This window comes from Periplaneta americana, chromosome 4 (genome assembly GCF_040183065.1).
Source record: "Periplaneta americana isolate PAMFEO1 chromosome 4, P.americana_PAMFEO1_priV1, whole genome shotgun sequence".
NCBI lineage: Eukaryota > Metazoa > Arthropoda > Insecta > Blattodea > Blattidae > Periplaneta > Periplaneta americana.
The window spans coordinates 19,356,311-19,375,669 of NC_091120.1; the positions used below are offsets into that span (position 1 = coordinate 19,356,311).

Consider the following 19,359-nt stretch of genomic DNA (forward strand, 5'->3'; position numbering starts at 1 on the left):
CCTCCAGAAAATGTAAAAATGTAAAAAAAAGAAAAGAAAATAGTCCTATTTTAAAACATATAGAATGGTTCAAAAGTCCCGTTTCATATTGTTGAAAACTAAAATTTTAAAAACTTTAGATATGTTTCTGGTTACATTATAAGATAACATACCGGTATACAGTAAATTTAAATTTGTCTCACTTCCATTTCAAGACAAACTCCTCAAAGATATATAGTTTTGGCATAGTGGACAACACAGCTATAAGCTATGAATGTCAACGTACTATAACATGAACTGGAAATCATTTCAGTTATTTGTTGAAATTTAAATATTCGAATACAGTCTATACAATCATGAACAGCTTCAAAAGATTTGTTCACAATAAAATCAAATTACAAAAAAATCTGTAAGAACTTCTAAAAATAAATAAATAAAATTGTAAAGCCAATAAAACAAAACTTAAATAAATAAATAAATAGATAGATAGATAGATAGATAGATAGATAGATAGATAGATAGATAGATAGATAGATAGATAGATAGATAGATAGATAGATAGATAGATAGATAGATAGATAGATAGATAGATAGATAGATAGATAGATAGATAGATAGATAGATAGATAGATAGATAGATAGATAGATAGATAGATAGATAGATAAATGAATGAATAAATGAATAAATAAATAAAAAGAAAGAAAGAAAGAAACAAACAAACAAACAAACAAACAAGTAAATAAATAAATAAATAAATATATAAATAAATAAATAAGTAAATAAATAAATAAATAAATTCATTAATATTCAAATATTCGAACACCACCTCTACTACAACGGTCATGTTAGAAAAAAAAGAGTCCGCTAATAATAAATTATTTGTAACATATCGCTTTTAGAATAATCATAACACACAGGAATAAAAAAACTTTAAACCAAAGGTCATGACAATATAAAAACAATATGAATAATGACATAAATAACACAAAAGAAAATAATTTGGAACAGACAAACTCAAATGAAGAAAATTAATTAAGCTACACACTGAATTTAATATCCTGGAATTTTTATGATAAGCCCACAGACCACCAAAGTTCGTAACAAAATCACCCCACATGAATAAAGCGAATTACTTCCTAAAGTAGATGAATTATTTATGTTATTCTTATTTCAAAATGTTAGTAGACATTTTTTCACAATGATAATGAGGAAAGTCTATTAAAAAAAAACTAAAACTTTCTTTTTATTATTTCTGAAGTTGTATATGCCTCCTTAATAATAAGAGAATGAAAATAGGTTTGTTATACACACGTCGCATGGTAAGTTTAATTCTTCAGTAAGTAAAATTATACCTTAATCATCGCGAAATCTGAGTGTGGCAGCCCTGCAGACGTGGGATTCGTCTCGCTGAAATTCACACTGACAACTGTGCGCCACTGAGCATTGCTTTCCTCAAACAAATCCTTCTCCCCCGCCATGACAGTGAGCACATCTGGATCTATAGGCGTGGAGGTGCAGGACCTGAAGAACACCACAGAACAGGTGTTATGTAATCAAGTGAAAATATTTATCAAGAGATTATCCTACGCACGTGGCTGTATGAATAACGCTAGCGCGATAAACGATAAAAGAAGCAGCGATGCTATATCAGAAAGAATTGAAGCATGCATTGTCATTGAGGTGTGCATATTGGAGTAACGATAAAAGCGAAGATACACGATAAAAGCGACGAAAAGAAAAGTTCCATTTTCTTCGCTCTTGTCGTTCATATAATCTCTGATTAAGATAATATTAATCTGTATAATGACCGGTGGATATCAATATATCCGAATATTAATAGATTTATTATTATTTCGGCATATTAAATTAATTATGAATATTGGTAAATTGATCAGTTGTGTATTTATTCGTGATACGTTATGTGATCACAAGAACCAATCACATCACAATGAATTTATACTAGCTTTGGGATGAAGAATGGGTTCAATTTTGTATGTATTTAAGTCATATTAACCTTGAACCTAGCAGCTGATATTTTCTATTATTCTTCTTTCATTAAGTCAATGTATAGAATGTCTTCTACTGACTATTTCGTTTATATGACGTCATTCCATTTTCGACCAATGAAGTGTAATGAAATTTTGAATTCCAACCAATCACAGTCACACTTTGCGATAATTTCTGCAGCTAGATTTATCGCTATCAATTTATCGCATGGTCGTTCTTTTGTTTAGTCGTTGTCGCCAACTGTTTCCCCGTAAATTGATGATCATGAATACATTAAGCTGCAACTACACGGTTAAACTTTTCTTTCAACTTTAAAGCAATGAATGCAAGATTGATATTTAATATTAATTAATATATTTACGCAGTGAAGACCACGTTCAAAACGGCGCACCATGTAGACACAAAATCTTTATGCATCTTAATTGAACGTACCTTTTAAACTTGATTCTATTCTTCACAGATTGCACGCATACGCGACTGGAATATTGAACTGAGTAGATGCAGCTTTAGTTCCGTTACACACTATAGCGAGAATGCGTTTGTCGAGCTATAAAAATGCTTTCGTGTAGCACTCATTGTATGTAACGGTCGAAACAAGGCACAGCTGACATTGGTCCTGGTTCCACAGGTAGGCCTAACGTAACCTATAAAATTGTAGCCTATAACATTTGTATTGAAATTAAACAATTAATAGACGTTCAAATTTATGTAACATCATCGCATATCGAACTCAAAGACCTTGCATAGTAATAATGTCTTTGATCAAAGTGCCTTTCGTATGGCGTAATAAAATTCGTGTTTTAATTAGGCCTATCTATACAGAGATGGCTTCACTGTGTAGCAACATGTCTCGCTGTGAATACATAAGCATTGGTATATAGCTGTCCCCACTGTTACTGTTAAATTAAATTATGATTTGAGCAGATAATGAAAATGTATTTGTTATAATAATAAGAGAAAAGTGCAGTACATGTAATTAACAATGTTAAACCTGTATTTCGCTTTTCGCAATTGGCATTACTGAATAATAACATCGAATTTCTTTATTGCAATAATCGATATTCATCTACGAGTATTTAAACTTCACAATGTCTGAATAGGTTAAGTATTCGTTAATATACAATTATTAACATTTTGTGATCGAATTTTAGGGATATATTATTTAAATTTTTATTTTATTCACGAAATAGTCCTAATAAATGTCACTCGAGGTCTGAGATTTCCCAGATAAATCCACTCACTTCGCTCGTGGATTTATCGGCAGATCTCAGACCTCTCGTGACATTACTACAGATAAATCAAAATGTTCGCTTCCCACGTCCTCGTTGCTCCGATAATACCAAAGCGTCGTTAGGTCGTTTCTTTTAACGTTTATCGTTGCTCCAACGTGTACGTACCCTTAGTTGGACGACCAACATATAAGTATCTCGACTGCACGTACAGTATCCTTAATATAGGTACACTGACGTTCACAGGTATCTGAACTACATTTTATGATCGTGTAAGCGAACTTTCTACCCAGGATAATTCTGAACCAAAGATATAATAAATTGACAAACTTTGAAATAGTCCCGCTATTTCTCAATAGGTGACCTTATTTTTGGGACGGATAATAAAGTATTTGGGAAAATGTCGATGTAGATTAACTATAAATTATTCTCATAATTGATATTATCAGCGGTTTCCCTCTAAATCTAATGTTTTTATACAATGATTAAAGGGGGATGAAATTTTGAATTTTATAATGCGGGTATATTTGTGTACTATTGGCGACAGTGATTATTACCTTCGCCATCTATTCATAGAAGTAATAACTAAAGAAGCGACACTTACACGAACAAGTTATCGAACACAATCGATTAGTGAGGTCAGATAATTTTTAACGTCAGTGTACGTACGTATATTGTTGTAGTAGCACCGGATCTCTCTCCCAGGCACCAGGTCGAGCTTCAGCCGGTAAAATCTGCCTACAACGGCGGAAGCAGAAATGAGTAAAATTAAGAAACCTACCTTACATTAGATGTTGAAAGTATCGTCTTTCCGCTCGTATACGAGTTTGATATCGAGAGAATACGTTGTCACTCACTGGTCTGAGCTCGTCAGTAATAAAAGTAGAAATAGAGAAATGAGGAAAGCAAGCAAAAGTGAAAAGAAAAAGAAGTAAACAATCAAGAAATGGAGAAGGAAAGGAAATACTAAATAAGAAAATAATAGATAGAGAAATTAAGAAATTGAGGAAGAATGGGAACACCAAAAAAGAAAATAAGAGAAAGAGAAATCAGTTGTTCATTGTTTGCCAAGAACAAAATTGTTCATATTCTTTTTATGACATAAAATAATTATATTATATTACCATAATTCTGATTAGTAGGGCTAGGATTTTTATGAAATTGCATCTTTTTTTCTAGTAAGCCAGAAACATAGCTGCTTTAGTATTTATGTGTTATGTTATAAACTGAGTGTTTTAAGACATATTTGTTAGGGCGTTTTTTTTTTTTTTTTTTTTTTTTTGCCTGTTTCAACTCATAAGAGCATCTTTTGTTTTACTTGGTCATTTTTTAGGAATTTTAATTTAATTTTGGCCATAAATCCCCGTTATTAATGTAAAATAATGCCTATTTCCTTTTATATTTTCTTTACAAATTTGTCCATTAATATTCATTATTTTGTATAATATTTTAATAGTTTTTCTACACAAATATTGCCATTTTAACGTAGTACACCCCACTTAATGGATCAGTCCAACCATCCCTTTAATATAGACTCCTCATACCTGCTAATTCCAGATAAGAATGACCTTGTGGTAGACTACACGGAAACTGAAAGTAAAGTAAATCCATGGTGCTACAGCCCATGCAGGGCCAAGACCGACCAGCCGATTGCTGACGTCACGTCCACATGCCGACGCAGAGGTGAACGATCATACATGGAAACTACATCAGATAAAATAATTAATTAAAGTGTACTACTCAGAAAAAAATTATGTAAAATTTAATTTAATTACTAGTCTAAATATTAAGTAGTATAAAACCTCTTTTCCTACTAAGGCAATTATGTAAGATCAATTTTTAGGGCATTTTTAAGGGCATTTTTGAAAGACTTTTGCGTCATAAATGCATTGTTTTTAGGACATTTTTTCATGATTTATAGGTCATCAAAATCCTAGCCCTACTGATTAAGTAATGATCATTTTCCCAATTGCTTCCTTCGATTTGTCTAAAATACTTATAGTTTGTGGAAGATCAATTTCTACATCTCTCCATAATTAATTCATCTATCGACCGATTATTCCATGGTATCGATTCCTTCATGATTGGTGTCGGCTGTTTGAATTACGGGCGCTTAATTGAGCATAATGTCTTCATCTTAATATTATTTAAATAATGATATGGAAATACAAATACGTAACAAAATATTTGTTTCGAAATTCAGACTTGCCTGAGGGCTCGACCGAAAACAAGTCAACTCATACGTGAAACTTTACTTTTGACCCGTGTAACGTAAATAACGACTATAAAAAGCCCAGAAATTCATGTCGGTTCTCAGAATTTACATTTATTTTTAACCATGTTTACTTCAAAATGCCATAGAAAATCTGAAATTGAGCAATGAAATACTCTACACTAATTTCCAAAAGAGTTGCATACAGATACGTTCAGTCGATATTCTCACCTGTTTATACAATGTGCGGAAGCGATGACGTGCTTCGGACTGATGATACAAGCGCCACACAGAGCGCTGTTCTCACACGTCACGAACACCGCCACCTGTTGGCAAAATACGCGATCTGCAGTTATTCCGTGGTAAGAATAAACATGAGTATATAATATATACCGGACTTTTTTTAGTAGGATATACTCTTGTTAGTAAGAATAAAAACATTTGAGTACCTACTCATTTTTGATTACATACTCATAACATGGAAGCATAGTAGAATATACTCAAGTGTCCATCTTGTACAGAATATATACTCATGCTTGATAAGAATAAAAGCTAGTATATTCTCATATTTATAAGTTCGTTCTCATGTTATTCTGAGTATGGTTTGTAGCAGGCTCAATTCTGAATATTTGTTGATTTGTGTTCAGTTTAAAGTTAAATAAAAAAAAGGCAGAATTTATGAACGATGAAGTACCTCATGGAAAAATATAGAAAATACGTGAACTTCAGAAGCCTTTAACGCTTCACAAAAGTGAATGTGAAAAAGGTTAAACACGTATTTGTTATTCATAAAAAACATAACCTATAAAAATGTGAATGGCTATCAAATTATAAGGTTAGATTGTATTGTTAAATATAATTAACAATTACAGTTTATTTTGTAAAATTTGAATTGCAAAATGCAATTACTTGTAACTTTAAATTTTATATATATGTAACTCTCTATAATAAAAAAATAGAATTAGCATAACTGGAATTCTAGAAATGGATTGTAACCTCTATCCAACATTCCGTAATGACGATTTCCCAATACTATTTTCTTGTTTCCTGTTTATTAACGTCACTTATCTTATTCTCTCTCTCTTTCATGTTTATTTATTTACTGACTTACTTATTTGTTAATTAAATTAAATTAATTAATTTGTTTATTTATTTACTTATTTGTTTATTTACTTATTTATTTATTTATTTATAAAAACCAAAACACAAACCACTACAGCATGCGGATAGCATGTGAAAGTCTATATAAAAAAAAAACTGAGCATCACAGTGCAATGTGGTCAAAGAGGATAGGTAACACGAGTACATACTAACTTTTAAATGATCAAGAAGGCTGTAGAGATGAGTATATATCCGCGTTAGGTAGAATGTCTTTATTCCTACGAATATGAGTATGTTCCAGTCGTTACGAGTATATAATCACAGGAAGTGCTCATACTCAAAAGTATAAACCTTGATAAAGTACTTAAGCTTTATTCTTACTACCCATTCACAAGTACAAGCGTTATGTTAGAGATGTGGGAAGACATATCAATGCAGATGAACATTCAATGTTCACGCGAGAGTAATAATATGGTAAATATGTTTGCAAACGTTGCAACCTATTATTCGCCATAAAACATCAGTCAAAGTCGTCCGAGTTTACTTGACTTCCATTCGCCGATTTCTTAGGTGATCGAGAAAAATAATAAATGCATTGCCATTAAGAAAAATTCTAGTGTCCCATTCTCTACCATGTGCAGCCCGATCCAATAAGTTGTAGCTGTCATCTGAAGTCTTGCAACAGTGGTAGCAGATCAGTATTGTTGCAAGTGTCACTGTGAGATTCAATTTCGAGAAACTGGTGTAATACTCATATCACAAGTAAACGATCTTCCTTTAAAGATTTAATACTCGTGAGAACACCACTTCAGCATAAAATGCAGAAAATTCTAAATAAAAACGCTAACGATGGAAAAACGGAAACAGATGACGCTCCCTGATTAATTCTAAATAAAAACGCTAACGATGGAAAAACGGAAACAGATGACGCTCCCTGATTAATTCTAAATAAAAACGCTAACGATGGAAAAACGGAAACAGATGACGCTCCCTGATTAATTCTAAATAAAAACGCTAACGATGGAAAAACGGAAACAGATGACGCTCCCTGATTAATTCTAAATAAAAACGCTAACGTGAAAAAACGGAAACAGATGACGCTCCCTGATTAATTCTAAATAAAAACGCTAACGATGGAAAAACGGAAACAGATGACGCTCCCTGATTAATTCTAAATAAAAATGCTAACGTGAAAAAACGGAAACAGATGACGCTCCCTGATTAATTCTAAATAAAAACGCTAACGATGGAAAAAACGGAAACAGATGACGCTCCCTGATTAATTCTAAATAAAAACGCTAACGATGGAAAAACGGAAACAGATGACGCTCCCTGATTAATTCTAAATAAAAACGCTAACGTGAAAAAACGGAAACAGATGACGCTCCCTGATTAATTCTAAATAAAAACGCTAACGATGGAAAAACGGAAACAGATGACGCTCCCTGATTAATTCTAAATAAAAACGCTAACGACGGAAAAACGGAAACAGATGACGCTCCCTGATTAATTCTAAATAAAAACGCTAACGATGGAAAAACGGAAACAGATGACGCTCCCTGATTAATTCTAAATAAAAACGCTAACGATGGAAAAACGGAAACAGATGACGCTCCCTGATTAATTCTAAATAAAAACGCTAACGTGAAAAAACGGAAACAGATGACGCTCCCTGATTAATTCTAAATAAAAACGCTAACGTGAAAAAACGGAAACAGATGACGCTCCCTGATTAATTCTAAATAAAAACGCTAACGTGAAAAAACGGAAACAGATGACGCTCCCTGATTAATTCTAAATAAAAACGCTAACGTGAAAAAACGGAAACAGATGACGCTCCCTGATTAATTCTAAATAAAAACGCTAACGTGAAAAAACGGAAACAGATGACGCTCCCTGATTAATTCTAAATAAAAACGCTAACGATGGAAAAACGGAAACAGATGACGCTCCCTGATTAATTCTAAATAAAAACGCTAACGATGGAAAAACGGAAACAGATGACGCTCCCTGATTAATTCTAAATAAAAACGCTAACGATGGAAAAACGAAAACAGATGACGCTCCCTGATTAATTCTAAATAAAAACGCTAACGATGGAAAAACGGAAACAGATGACGCTCCCTGATTAATTCTAAATAAAAACGCTAACGATGGAAAAACGGAAACAGATGACGCTCCCTGATTAATTCTAAATAAAAACGCTAACGTGAAAAAACGGAAACAGATGACGCTCCCTGACTAATTCTAAATAAAAACGCTAACGTGAAAAAACGGAAACAGATGACGCTCCCTGATTAATTCTAAATAAAAACGCTAACGTGAAAAAACGGAAACAGATGACGCTCCCTGATTAATTCTAAATAAAAACACTAACGATGGAAAAACGGAAACAGATGACGCTCCCTGATTAATTCTAAATAAAAACGCTAACAATGAAAAAACGGAAACAGATGACGCTCCCTGATTAATTCTAAATAAAAACGCTAACGATGGAAAAACGGAAACAGATGACGTTCCCTGATTAATTCTAAATAAAAACGCTAACGATGGAAAAACGGAAACAGATGACGCTCCCTGATTAATTCTAAATAAAAACGCTAACGTGAAAAAACGGAAACAGATGACGCTCCCTGACTAATTCTAAATAAAAACGCTAACGTGAAAAAACGGAAACAGATGACGCTCCCTGATTAATTCTAAATAAAAACGCTAACGTGAAAAAACGGAAACAGATGACGCTCCCTGATTAATTCTAAATAAAAACGCTAACGATGGTAAAACGGAAACAGATGACGCTCCCTGATTAATTCTAAATAAAAATGCTAACAATGGAAAAACGGAAACAGATGACGCTCCCTGATTAATTCTAAATAAAAACGCTTACAATTGAAAAACGGAAACAGATGATGCTCCCTGATTAATTCTAAATAAAAACGCTAACAATGGAAAAACAGAAACAGATGACGCTCCCTGATTAAGGCTATCGACGTCACTTCCTTCTTGCTACTGCGCATCTCGTAGCTATAGAAACCGCTCACTATCTCTCGTGTAGTCCGGATTTGTACCTCTCATGCGTTGGTTCAGAAAAACCAAGGCTTTACATCTTCCCGCACAGATATAGCTTCCAGCTCTAGTTATACTTACTTGGCAGAGATTATAGTTTAGTGTCACAGAGATCAATCAATCAATTTAGAATTTCTACTTATTTATGGAAAATAAGTGTGGATTGGAAAGACAGGAGGCTGTTCAGTAACCTATATAAAAAGCAACGAATCAAAGTCAGGATAGGAGAAGATATGTCTGAAGGAAATGAAATAAAGAGAGGAGTACGACAAGGATACCCTTTATCACCTACCCTGTTGAACATCTACTTGGAGGATTTGGTGAAGAACTGTTTTCAGAATATGGGCGAGGTAAAAGTAGGAGGAAGAACAATGAGGTGCATAATATTTGCTGATGATATGGCGTTATTAGCAGAAGAAGAGACGATACTAAGGGATATGCTACTGGAGCTAAATGACAGCTGTGAGCAGTATGGAATGAAGATAAATGCAAATGAGACGAAGACCATTGTTGTCGGAAGAAAAATAAAGAAAGTAAACTTGCGAATTCTAAATGAGGCAGTAGAGCAAGTCGACAGCTTCAAATACTTGGAGTGTACTATAAGCAATAACATGAGCTGCTGCCAGAAAGTCAAAAGGAGGATAGCAATGGCCAAGGAAGCTTTTAATAGAAAAAGGAGCATCTTCTGCGGACCTCTGGAAAAAGAACTAAATAAGAGATTAGTGAAGTGCTTTGTATGGAGTGTGGCATTGTATGGGGCAGAAACATAGACATTGCGACGAAGTGAAGAGAAACGATTAGAATCATTTGAAATGTGGATATCGAGAAGAATGGAGAGTGTGAAGTGGACAGAGAGAATAAGAAATAAAGGTGTGTTGGAAAGAGTGGGTGAAGAAAGAATGATGCTGAAACTGATCAGGAAGAGGAAAAGGAATTTTTTGAGTCACTGGCTGAGAAGAAACTGCCTACTGAAGGATGCACTGGAAGGAATGGTGAACGGGAGAAGACTTCCCGGCAGAAGAAGATGTCAGATGATAGACGACATTAAGATATATAGTAGTGAGACCAGTGAGATTCCACGCTTCACTACTTCCAGACATTAGACTGCACTTTATTATTATAATGTAGATTTCTTTTTATTGCTACAGCAAATCCATTATACTGCAAAGTCAATGCTCATTTGGCTACTTATTCGAATTCTACTCTTTCAGGGGTGAGCTAAAGTTTTATCTGTTTATATTATATTTTGTGCTCGATCATGCCGAAATGTAGTAATTATACACCTGATAGCAGCCCTTTAATGCATGTCATTAAAGTACAAATATTCATTAAAGTTCAGCTGTTCAACCAATCAGAAATACTAATTGTAGCAAGTATCGATATTATCGGATATGCAATCGAAAGACAACTAGCGAAACGTCACGGAGGCTGGAAATCCAATACCTTCGCAGAAGGCTATCTTCTGTTACTATAATAATTAGCGTTAATTGTAAATAATATTCAAATAAATTCAATTTGTCATTTCGTTTTTCAATGTCGAATTCAATTTCAAGGTTAATGTTTATCTTACACTCTAGATTATATCAAGGTAGTCGACATTCGTTTCTCGGAAAAAATCAATACTTTCGCGTCTGCGCACATCTCACAATTTATGAGGTAGGCTATTGCACTCACTCACATAACAATAACATGAATACTTCTGAATAATTTCAAGTTAGAAATATGGTCGAGCATAAAAAGTCGTATGAAACTTGCCTATAATGGTAATTAAGACGCTCGTATGAAAATTATGAAACTCGCTTGCGCTCGTTTCATAAACATCCTCGCGTCTTAATTACTACCATTATAAGCTCGTTGCATAACGTACTATTATGTTACAATTATTACTTACTTACTTACTTACTGGCTTTTAAGGAACCCGGAGGTTCATTGCCGCCCTCACATAAGCCCGCCATTGGTCCCTATCCTGAGCAAGATTAATCCAGTCTCTATCATCATACCCCACCTCCCTCAAATCCATTTTAATATTATCCTCCCACCTACGTCTCGGCCTCCCCAAAGGTCTTTTTCCCTCCGGCCTCCCAACTAACACTCTATATGTATTTCTGGATTCGCCCATACTTGCTACATGTCCTGCCCATCTCAAACGCCTGGATTTTATGTTCCTAATTATGTCAGGTGAAGAATACAATGCGTGCAGCTCTGCGTTGTGTAACTTCCTCCATTCTCCTGTAACTTCATCCCTCTTAGCCCCAAATATTTTCCTAAGAACCTTATTCTCAAACACCCTTAATCTCCAATTATTAGCAAAATAAATACAAATACTACTGATTGACAGTAACAATATTTCTGCTAAGACATGTAGGTACCCGAGAGTAAGATATTTGTGTTTAATCTGGAATTCCGTATCTGAAATTTTGTTCATTTTGATTATACACCTGCTTTGATGTGTGTAGCTGTGTGCTGTATAGAAAATCACCGTGCTATTTGTCACTTCAGCACACAGTTCAGAAATCGATGGTGGAGCAACGCATATGGCCCTGATTTTTCACTTTGGTGAACCTCATGCAGATACAGTCCACAGATTCACATGATAAGAGTGCATTAAATATCATTGGAGGTTATCAAAAGAGTATTTGTTCTCAGTTTTTGTAGCGGAAATAAATAGAAAACGAAAGTTACATACAAAAAACATTTGTGCACACAATGCTGGTAATTTAAATCGTAATGTATTAACAGGATTCGAGATATCGATTTTATTTTGATAGAAGCGACCACGATTGTTAGAATATTATTTACTTTAATCACTTAACAAATGAATAATGCCGCGAAATTAACAAATACTACTATTTTATACGCTTTTACAAGTTTCGTAAGAATTCAATTCTGCGTAGTGGATGTTATCGATATAACTCCCATTAAAGACAATGCTCTAAACTTTGCCAAATTTTCTCGTGTGGTACGTAAAAGCCCTCCACGTTAAGGGGAGTCTGTACTTCTTTATGAAGGGTTCAGAACCATAGTGGGCCAAGCGCCATTTACTAAAACCGTAGGAAACAAGGGTTAAAATGAAGTTATTACCATAATTCAATGGAAACATATAGCATGTAATATAAAGTATACACATTCAAACTAAATGATGTCAATCTTCATTGAAGTATGGTATTCACTTAACTTTAACCCTTGCTTTCCCCGTTTTTAATAAATGGCGCTTGGCCCACTATGGCTCTGAACCCTTCATATCTTATAATGTTAAATTCCTCAATTTTGGGTACACTTTTCTCAGAAGATATAAAACATACAAATGTAGAAAAAATAGGGCATATGTAACATACCTTTAAGTATACAATCGGTTAAATAAATTTAAAATTTTACTGAGCAGTTGGCAAAAAAAAATCATTGATGACACTTTTTGCATTAAGAATCACTGCAAATTATTTTTTATTTTTGCTCAAGACTGAAATAAACTTATTTTTATGCTCGACCATGCCGAAATGTAGTAATTATACACCTGGTAGCAGACCTTTAATGCATGTCATTAAAGTACACCTACTCATTAAAGGTCAGGTCTTTCAACCAATGACTACTCAGGTTACAACTGTTCGGCCAATGACAGGTCAGCTTCCTACCGTTATCAAACCGCAAGTATCGATTATTCTCGGATATGCAATCGAAAGAGAATTAGCGAAAAGTCACGGATGCTGGAAATCCAATACTGTCGCAGAAGGTTATATTCTGTTACTATAATAATTAGCGTTAATTGTAAATAATATTCAAATAAATTCAATTTGTCATCTCGTTTTTCAATGTCTAATTTAATTTCAATGTTATCTCTGTAGGTTCTTATGGCCTAGCAAGGTCAATGTGGACATCTGTTCCTCGGAAAAAATCAATATTTTCGCGTCTGCGCACATCTCACAACATACGGGACATTGCTAAAAAATTAATAATATCAAGTTAGAAATATGGTCGAGCATAAAAAGTCGTATGAAACTCGCCTATAATGGTAATTAAGAAGCTCGTATGAAAATTATGAAACTCGCTTGCGCTCGTTTCATAAATATCCATACTCACTTCTTAATTACCTTCATTATAGGCTCGTTGCATAATGTAGGCCTACTATTTTAACCTACTGTGTAAAATGCCATCACATTGATATTGTATATTAATTTCAGCTTTCCGGGTACAATACTTTCTGAGGAAAGTGTACCAATGACATAAAATAAGAAAGTGCAGAAAAATGGTGTCAAAGTTTTCATAGCTTGCAGTGTTAGATTCCTCAATTTTGGGAGCACTTTACTCAAAAGTGATAAAAGATACAACTGTAGAAAAAATAGGGCTTATGTAACATACTTTTATGTATACAACCGGCTAAAAAAAAAATTTAAATTCCACTGAACCGTTGGCAAGAAAACATTTTTTATAACGTTTTTTCCATTAAGAATTAAGCCTACTACAATATTTTTGCTGAAGATAGAGTTAAAAGCTGACAATTAGAAGAAATAAAATCATATTATCATTTTACACATATTAAACTACCAAAAAACGATAAAAACCAAAATTTCATTTTTTTTTCAAAATTCGGTGTAATGACCAAAAAAACGGAGAAAGAAAAAAGTGAAGGAATGAGTAAATATATGAACAGTCTGAGGTAATGCTCGTAAGAAAAATAAAATGAAGATAGGGAAGAAAGGAAGTAAAGAAACTAATTAGTAACGCAAAAACGAATTGAAAGGATAATATGCAGGAAAACAAGTGCGAATGAATGGATTGAGGAACGAATGGATGGTGCAAATTGTTTGTTGAAGCGAAGTTCAGCCCTTAACTTGGCAAAGCTTCATTTCTCACACTAGTTTATTAAATCTTGTCGGACCGTAAAGAAAACAACTATCGCAATGTCCATATTTGTATATGTTGTACAGTATTATAGTATTGTGAAATTTTAATTTTCCTACCAATTTTTTTCTATTGTTCTATTAAAACTAGTGGCTTGTGCAGCAATTGCTGTAAACTAAGTCCATGAAAAGTTCAAATAAAAATTGTTCAGATTTATTTTCAATGAAGAATACCAGACATTTTGATAATTATTTGCTTCAATAATAGTGAAACATACTCCCTCTGAATGTTTTTTTTTTTTTACCAAACACTTTTCCTTGAACCTATCCGTCTTCAGTTCTTGAGTTTCAATGCGAAATCGCTAGTAACAATGTCAGGATGATCAGTGGGTTTTTCATGTGGGAGTAATGCAGTAGCTATTTCGGATCATTGCGGATTGTATGTGAAAGTTAAGAAAATGTAAGGTTTGTCATGCTTTGAACAAAAGACTTAGCATCTTGGTATAGCTGCTGCATGTTTCGTGAACTACCCTGAAATGTAGAGGGCAGAATCACTTTTTCCCACTAAGAGATCTTGCTGAGGTGATCAAGAGACTACAAAATCTTGTAGGCCTCTTATTTTATCAATAAGTAATACCTTTTGGTCTTTTCTTATGAATTGTAATTTTTTGCGCTTCTTCCAGACAATACTGATCTATCAAATACTGCTGGATTAATTTGTGTAACAATGAATGTTATTTCGTATATTTTCTGTAATATAGACTATTGTGAGGAATTTATTGCTGAGATGTGGAAAATGAGGCGAATGATATGTCAGAGTTGTAGAATCTTATATGCACCCTAAATAAAATTGTCCATCGTAAATCGTTAGCAGTTTCAGTGTTTCATTTTTTGCTGGTTGCGGGAAATAAACTTACTCATCACGGTAGCAAGAAGTGAAATGGCATGTTATTTTCCCTACAACAAAATATGCTTGGCAGCGATCACAAATCTAATCAATTAAACCGAAGAAATATGAAATTAATTTTGATGTAGTTTAAAGACGCAGCTAAAATAGAAAGCATGACTCAATTACTACCAAGGAAAGTTAGAGAATCAGACATGTAAATATCTATATCACACTGCCATTACATATATGAAAAGGACCCACGCCACTTGATTAATAATTGTAAAATTATTTCATTTTTAATAACAATATTGTTACCTTAGGGGAGAGTCGGGTAGTATCGGACAGTGCGTTTTTTTCATCTACAACCATATGGTAGTACCTGAATGACATGGTTACGTTTCTCTATGCGACATTACAGAAACGTAAACATGTCAATCAAGTACTATCATCGTGTGGCAGATGAAAGAAACTCACTGTCCGATATTACCCGATGTCCGATACTACCCGACTCTCCCCTACGTAAGTTTCATAGTTTTCAGTAACATAAGTTTATATAGGCCTATAGCCGTTACTCAGTAAATTATATAAATGAAGATCTAATATAAAATATTCCTTCTCTGCGTCTACTTACATAAAGCCCCAAAACGTTTCACTTTCATATATCAGTATAGCATTGTGTGTTGCATTAACTATAATAATATTTCATGTTTAATGGTAATAATGTCATCAAACATTCTTAAGTTTTGTAGTTCTTAATATCCAATACACAGCTGTACTCGGAAAACTACAGACCAGAGAATCAGACCTGTAAATTATTTTTTATGCGTTATCAAAAAATTGCACAAATGAAGATCGACATATTGGCATTATGATGGGAAAGAATCTGAGCCGTCTGAACTCTATGTCAGCAATCCTGTAGGTCATGGCCTTCGTGTAACAGCCTATTGTTTATTGTAGTGTGTATTTTGTTTTATTCTAAAATGCAACACGGCCGACTTGATGCTCGCTTCGCTTAAGGAAGCGAACATCAAGTCCGCCGTGAATGTAATTAATTAGTTCTCAAAACTGACGAAAGATGGATTTTGGAAAAAAGGAAAATGATGTAGGAAAATTGACATTTCACTGAAAACTACTATTTTTCCGAAAAACTTTGGGTTTCCAAGCTTCAAAATGAGGGGTCATTTATTAAAATCCGTTCAGCCGTTTTCCCGTAATTTTCATTACGTTCAAATTATATATATATATAGATTATAGCCTATTAACCTATTGTATCTTATAGGATACTTTGTCAATTTAAGGGTTAGGAAAATTAGTACAATAATATATTTCTTTGTGTCATTCTTTGTAGCTTTGATATTTCAGTTCTTGTATTATTTCGCGTGTGTAAGCGTCCTTCACTTTATATTGCATTCTCAACTGTAAAGGCATTTGGCAACATGCACAATATAACGTAATTCAACTTGTCTTACTTTTGTATGTAGTTCACAAGAACGAATTCCGTATATCATTTTCTAAGATAAATTATTAATGTTGGTCTTTAAGTCATGGAAAGGCCAATTTGTTTCAGTTGAAATATAGACGACTATTATGTAAGATTAAAGAGCTTAATGTGGGGTACACAGATTCCCCACATGTTCCACGGTGACCCATTCATAACAAAGAGGAGATCGATATGTTCACAGCAAGGGAAATCCGTGAACCTGACTCTTACAGTGATAACATCAGTGATGGATTTCACATATATGTACATTAGCTGCAGCACAATATGATGGTGAGCAGGGGTGGAGACAGAAGTGTAGACCTTTCTTTTTTACAGCATATCTAATAAATGTTCCCCGCCGTAGCGTCGTATTCCAACGTTTTGTAAAACCAAAACCCCTTTGCTTCCCCAACACAGCGATGTTTTGCCTTAAATACTAGAGTATTCGACAAGTAATGGCAACATAATTACTGTTTGACACTACATTTATTTAGATTACTTTTAACATTATACAGGGTGGAAGGTAACCTTTTACAATCCTTCTGGGATATGATATCTCAAATTATGACAAACAAGAAAGTCTAATAACATTTTGTTCTCAGAAAGGCGGTTTTCGAAAAAAAATCTTTTGTAATTGACAATAACACCAACGACAAGGAATAATAGGCGCTAATAATTAACAGTGGAAATAGTGAAATGATGAAACAATAGAAAATAAATAAATGAGGGGGGAAACAATTAAACTACTACTGGTATCTAGTGGTGGAAGAGAGTAATAAGTAAGTGGGATCAATTAACCTGCTATTGCCATCTAGTGGTGCCGGGAAACAAACTACTACTTCAAGAAATTCATGAAAAATACACGAAGTAACATCACTAGAAAGCAATAGAGAGTATTTGCTAGAGAGAGCCTACTTAAAGGGAGTTATTTTGAAGCGTCATTGGTCCTTATTTTTCGTGGAAAAGACAATCACATCAACCATTTATTTGGACGAGGTGGTCCAGATCCTTGGCCTCCGAGGTCACCCGACACAACCCCATTGAATTTTTTCTCTGGGTATATCTGAAACTTATTGTTTATCAGACACAAGTGAGATACATTGATCAACTGAAAGCCAGAATAAGAAACGTGATAGCTACTACTTACCTGAACCTGGCAACAAATTTGATATCGTTTTGACATTCTCGTGTACGACAAACTGGACACATGTACAGGTGTAATAAGAAAGGATATAAAACTTTTCAGGTATGTCTACCAATCAATGTAACCCGTTTCTTTGTGTCTTTATTACTTTCTGTTTTATTACAGACTAATGGAAACACTAGGAATGCCCCACTTCGATTATTGTGATTTTCTACTGACTGACCTCAATGTCAACCAGTCGCAAAGACTACAACGTGTTCATAATTCTTGTGTTCGCTTCGTCTGCTATGTCCATCGCGCTGACCACATTACCCCATCCTTCCAAACTCTAAACTGGCTACGGCTTGACGAACGTAGAAATTTTCATTCTCTTGTTCTCCTTTTACAAGTCCTTCAGACTTCTACACCTACCTACCTTGCCTCCTGTTTCAGTTACCTGTCATCATATCATAATCTCTTCACTCTCACGCAAAATAGCCGCATACTAGCCATACCAACACATAAGACATCATCATATTCATCATCATACACAATCTCGCTCTCGCGCTTGTGGAATACCCTACCCAGTGACATCAGAGACTGTCGGAATTTAGTAGCCTTCAAAAGCAAACTTATTAAGTATTTTCTTACTGCGTAGAATAGGTTTACTTTTTATTTAATTAATAAATTTTTTTCTCTCTTCTTAACTTTTACAATAAACTGTCTAGCTATTATTAATCAGTTAATCTTTTAGTACTTCGATTTTTATTGTATTTGTAAATCTAATATTAATTGTAATTATAATTGTAATTGTATTCTTAATATTGTAGTTGTAATCCCTTGGTAGAGGGGAAGAGAAGGCCTGATGGTCTTATCTCTACCAGCTTAAATAAAGTACTAAAATTACTAAAAAATTACTAAAATGTGTCAGACTTTTATATAGACGCCCTGTATTACACGTTATATTTAATTTTTAACTTATATGTTATATGAAGTATTAAATTATTGATGGAAATGTAACATCATTGCACGCTTCTGTTTGAACGCGTGGTTCTGACAGTGCTCTAGAAGCCTTCGGTTACGTATACATTACTGTAACTATTTCTCTGATAGATTGATGACCTGCTATGATAGGGTGCGATGAATGTTACGAGCAGCTGGGTGTTTAATTTAAATCTCCTACGTCAACAATTCATTTTCAATTAACCTCTGTATTATATATCTGATTGCAGAAGGCGTTCTCACTCAGTTATCGATTGGCGAAAATCAGGGGAAAAGCATAGGTTAAGACGACTTGACTTGTGATCTACTGGGTAGTATTGTATCCTTCCCTGAAAATTGTAATGTTTTCAAAAAGCAGCAAATAAAAATTTCATACTACATAAATTGCCATTCCGGAATTGATGTTATAAAACCCATGAAGAATACATACAGGGA

The 19,359-nt window shown here is 34.0% G+C and overlaps 1 protein-coding gene across 1 annotated transcript in view; it reads right to left on the bottom strand.

Annotated features, from left to right (window-relative positions):
* The window catches only part of LOC138698780 (trypsin-like), a 41,450-nt gene extending 23,468 nt beyond the window's left edge, over positions 1-17,982 (bottom strand). Inside the window, exons 1-3 of the mRNA XM_069825004.1 lie at positions 17,947-17,982; positions 5,660-5,754; positions 1,333-1,501 (exon numbers count right to left, since the gene is read on the bottom strand). Coding sequence (XP_069681105.1) covers positions 1,333-1,501; positions 5,660-5,754; positions 17,947-17,982 — 300 coding nt within the window. The remainder of the gene's footprint in view (positions 1-1,332; positions 1,502-5,659; positions 5,755-17,946) is intronic.
* Between the last annotated feature and the right edge of the window lie 1,377 nt (positions 17,983-19,359).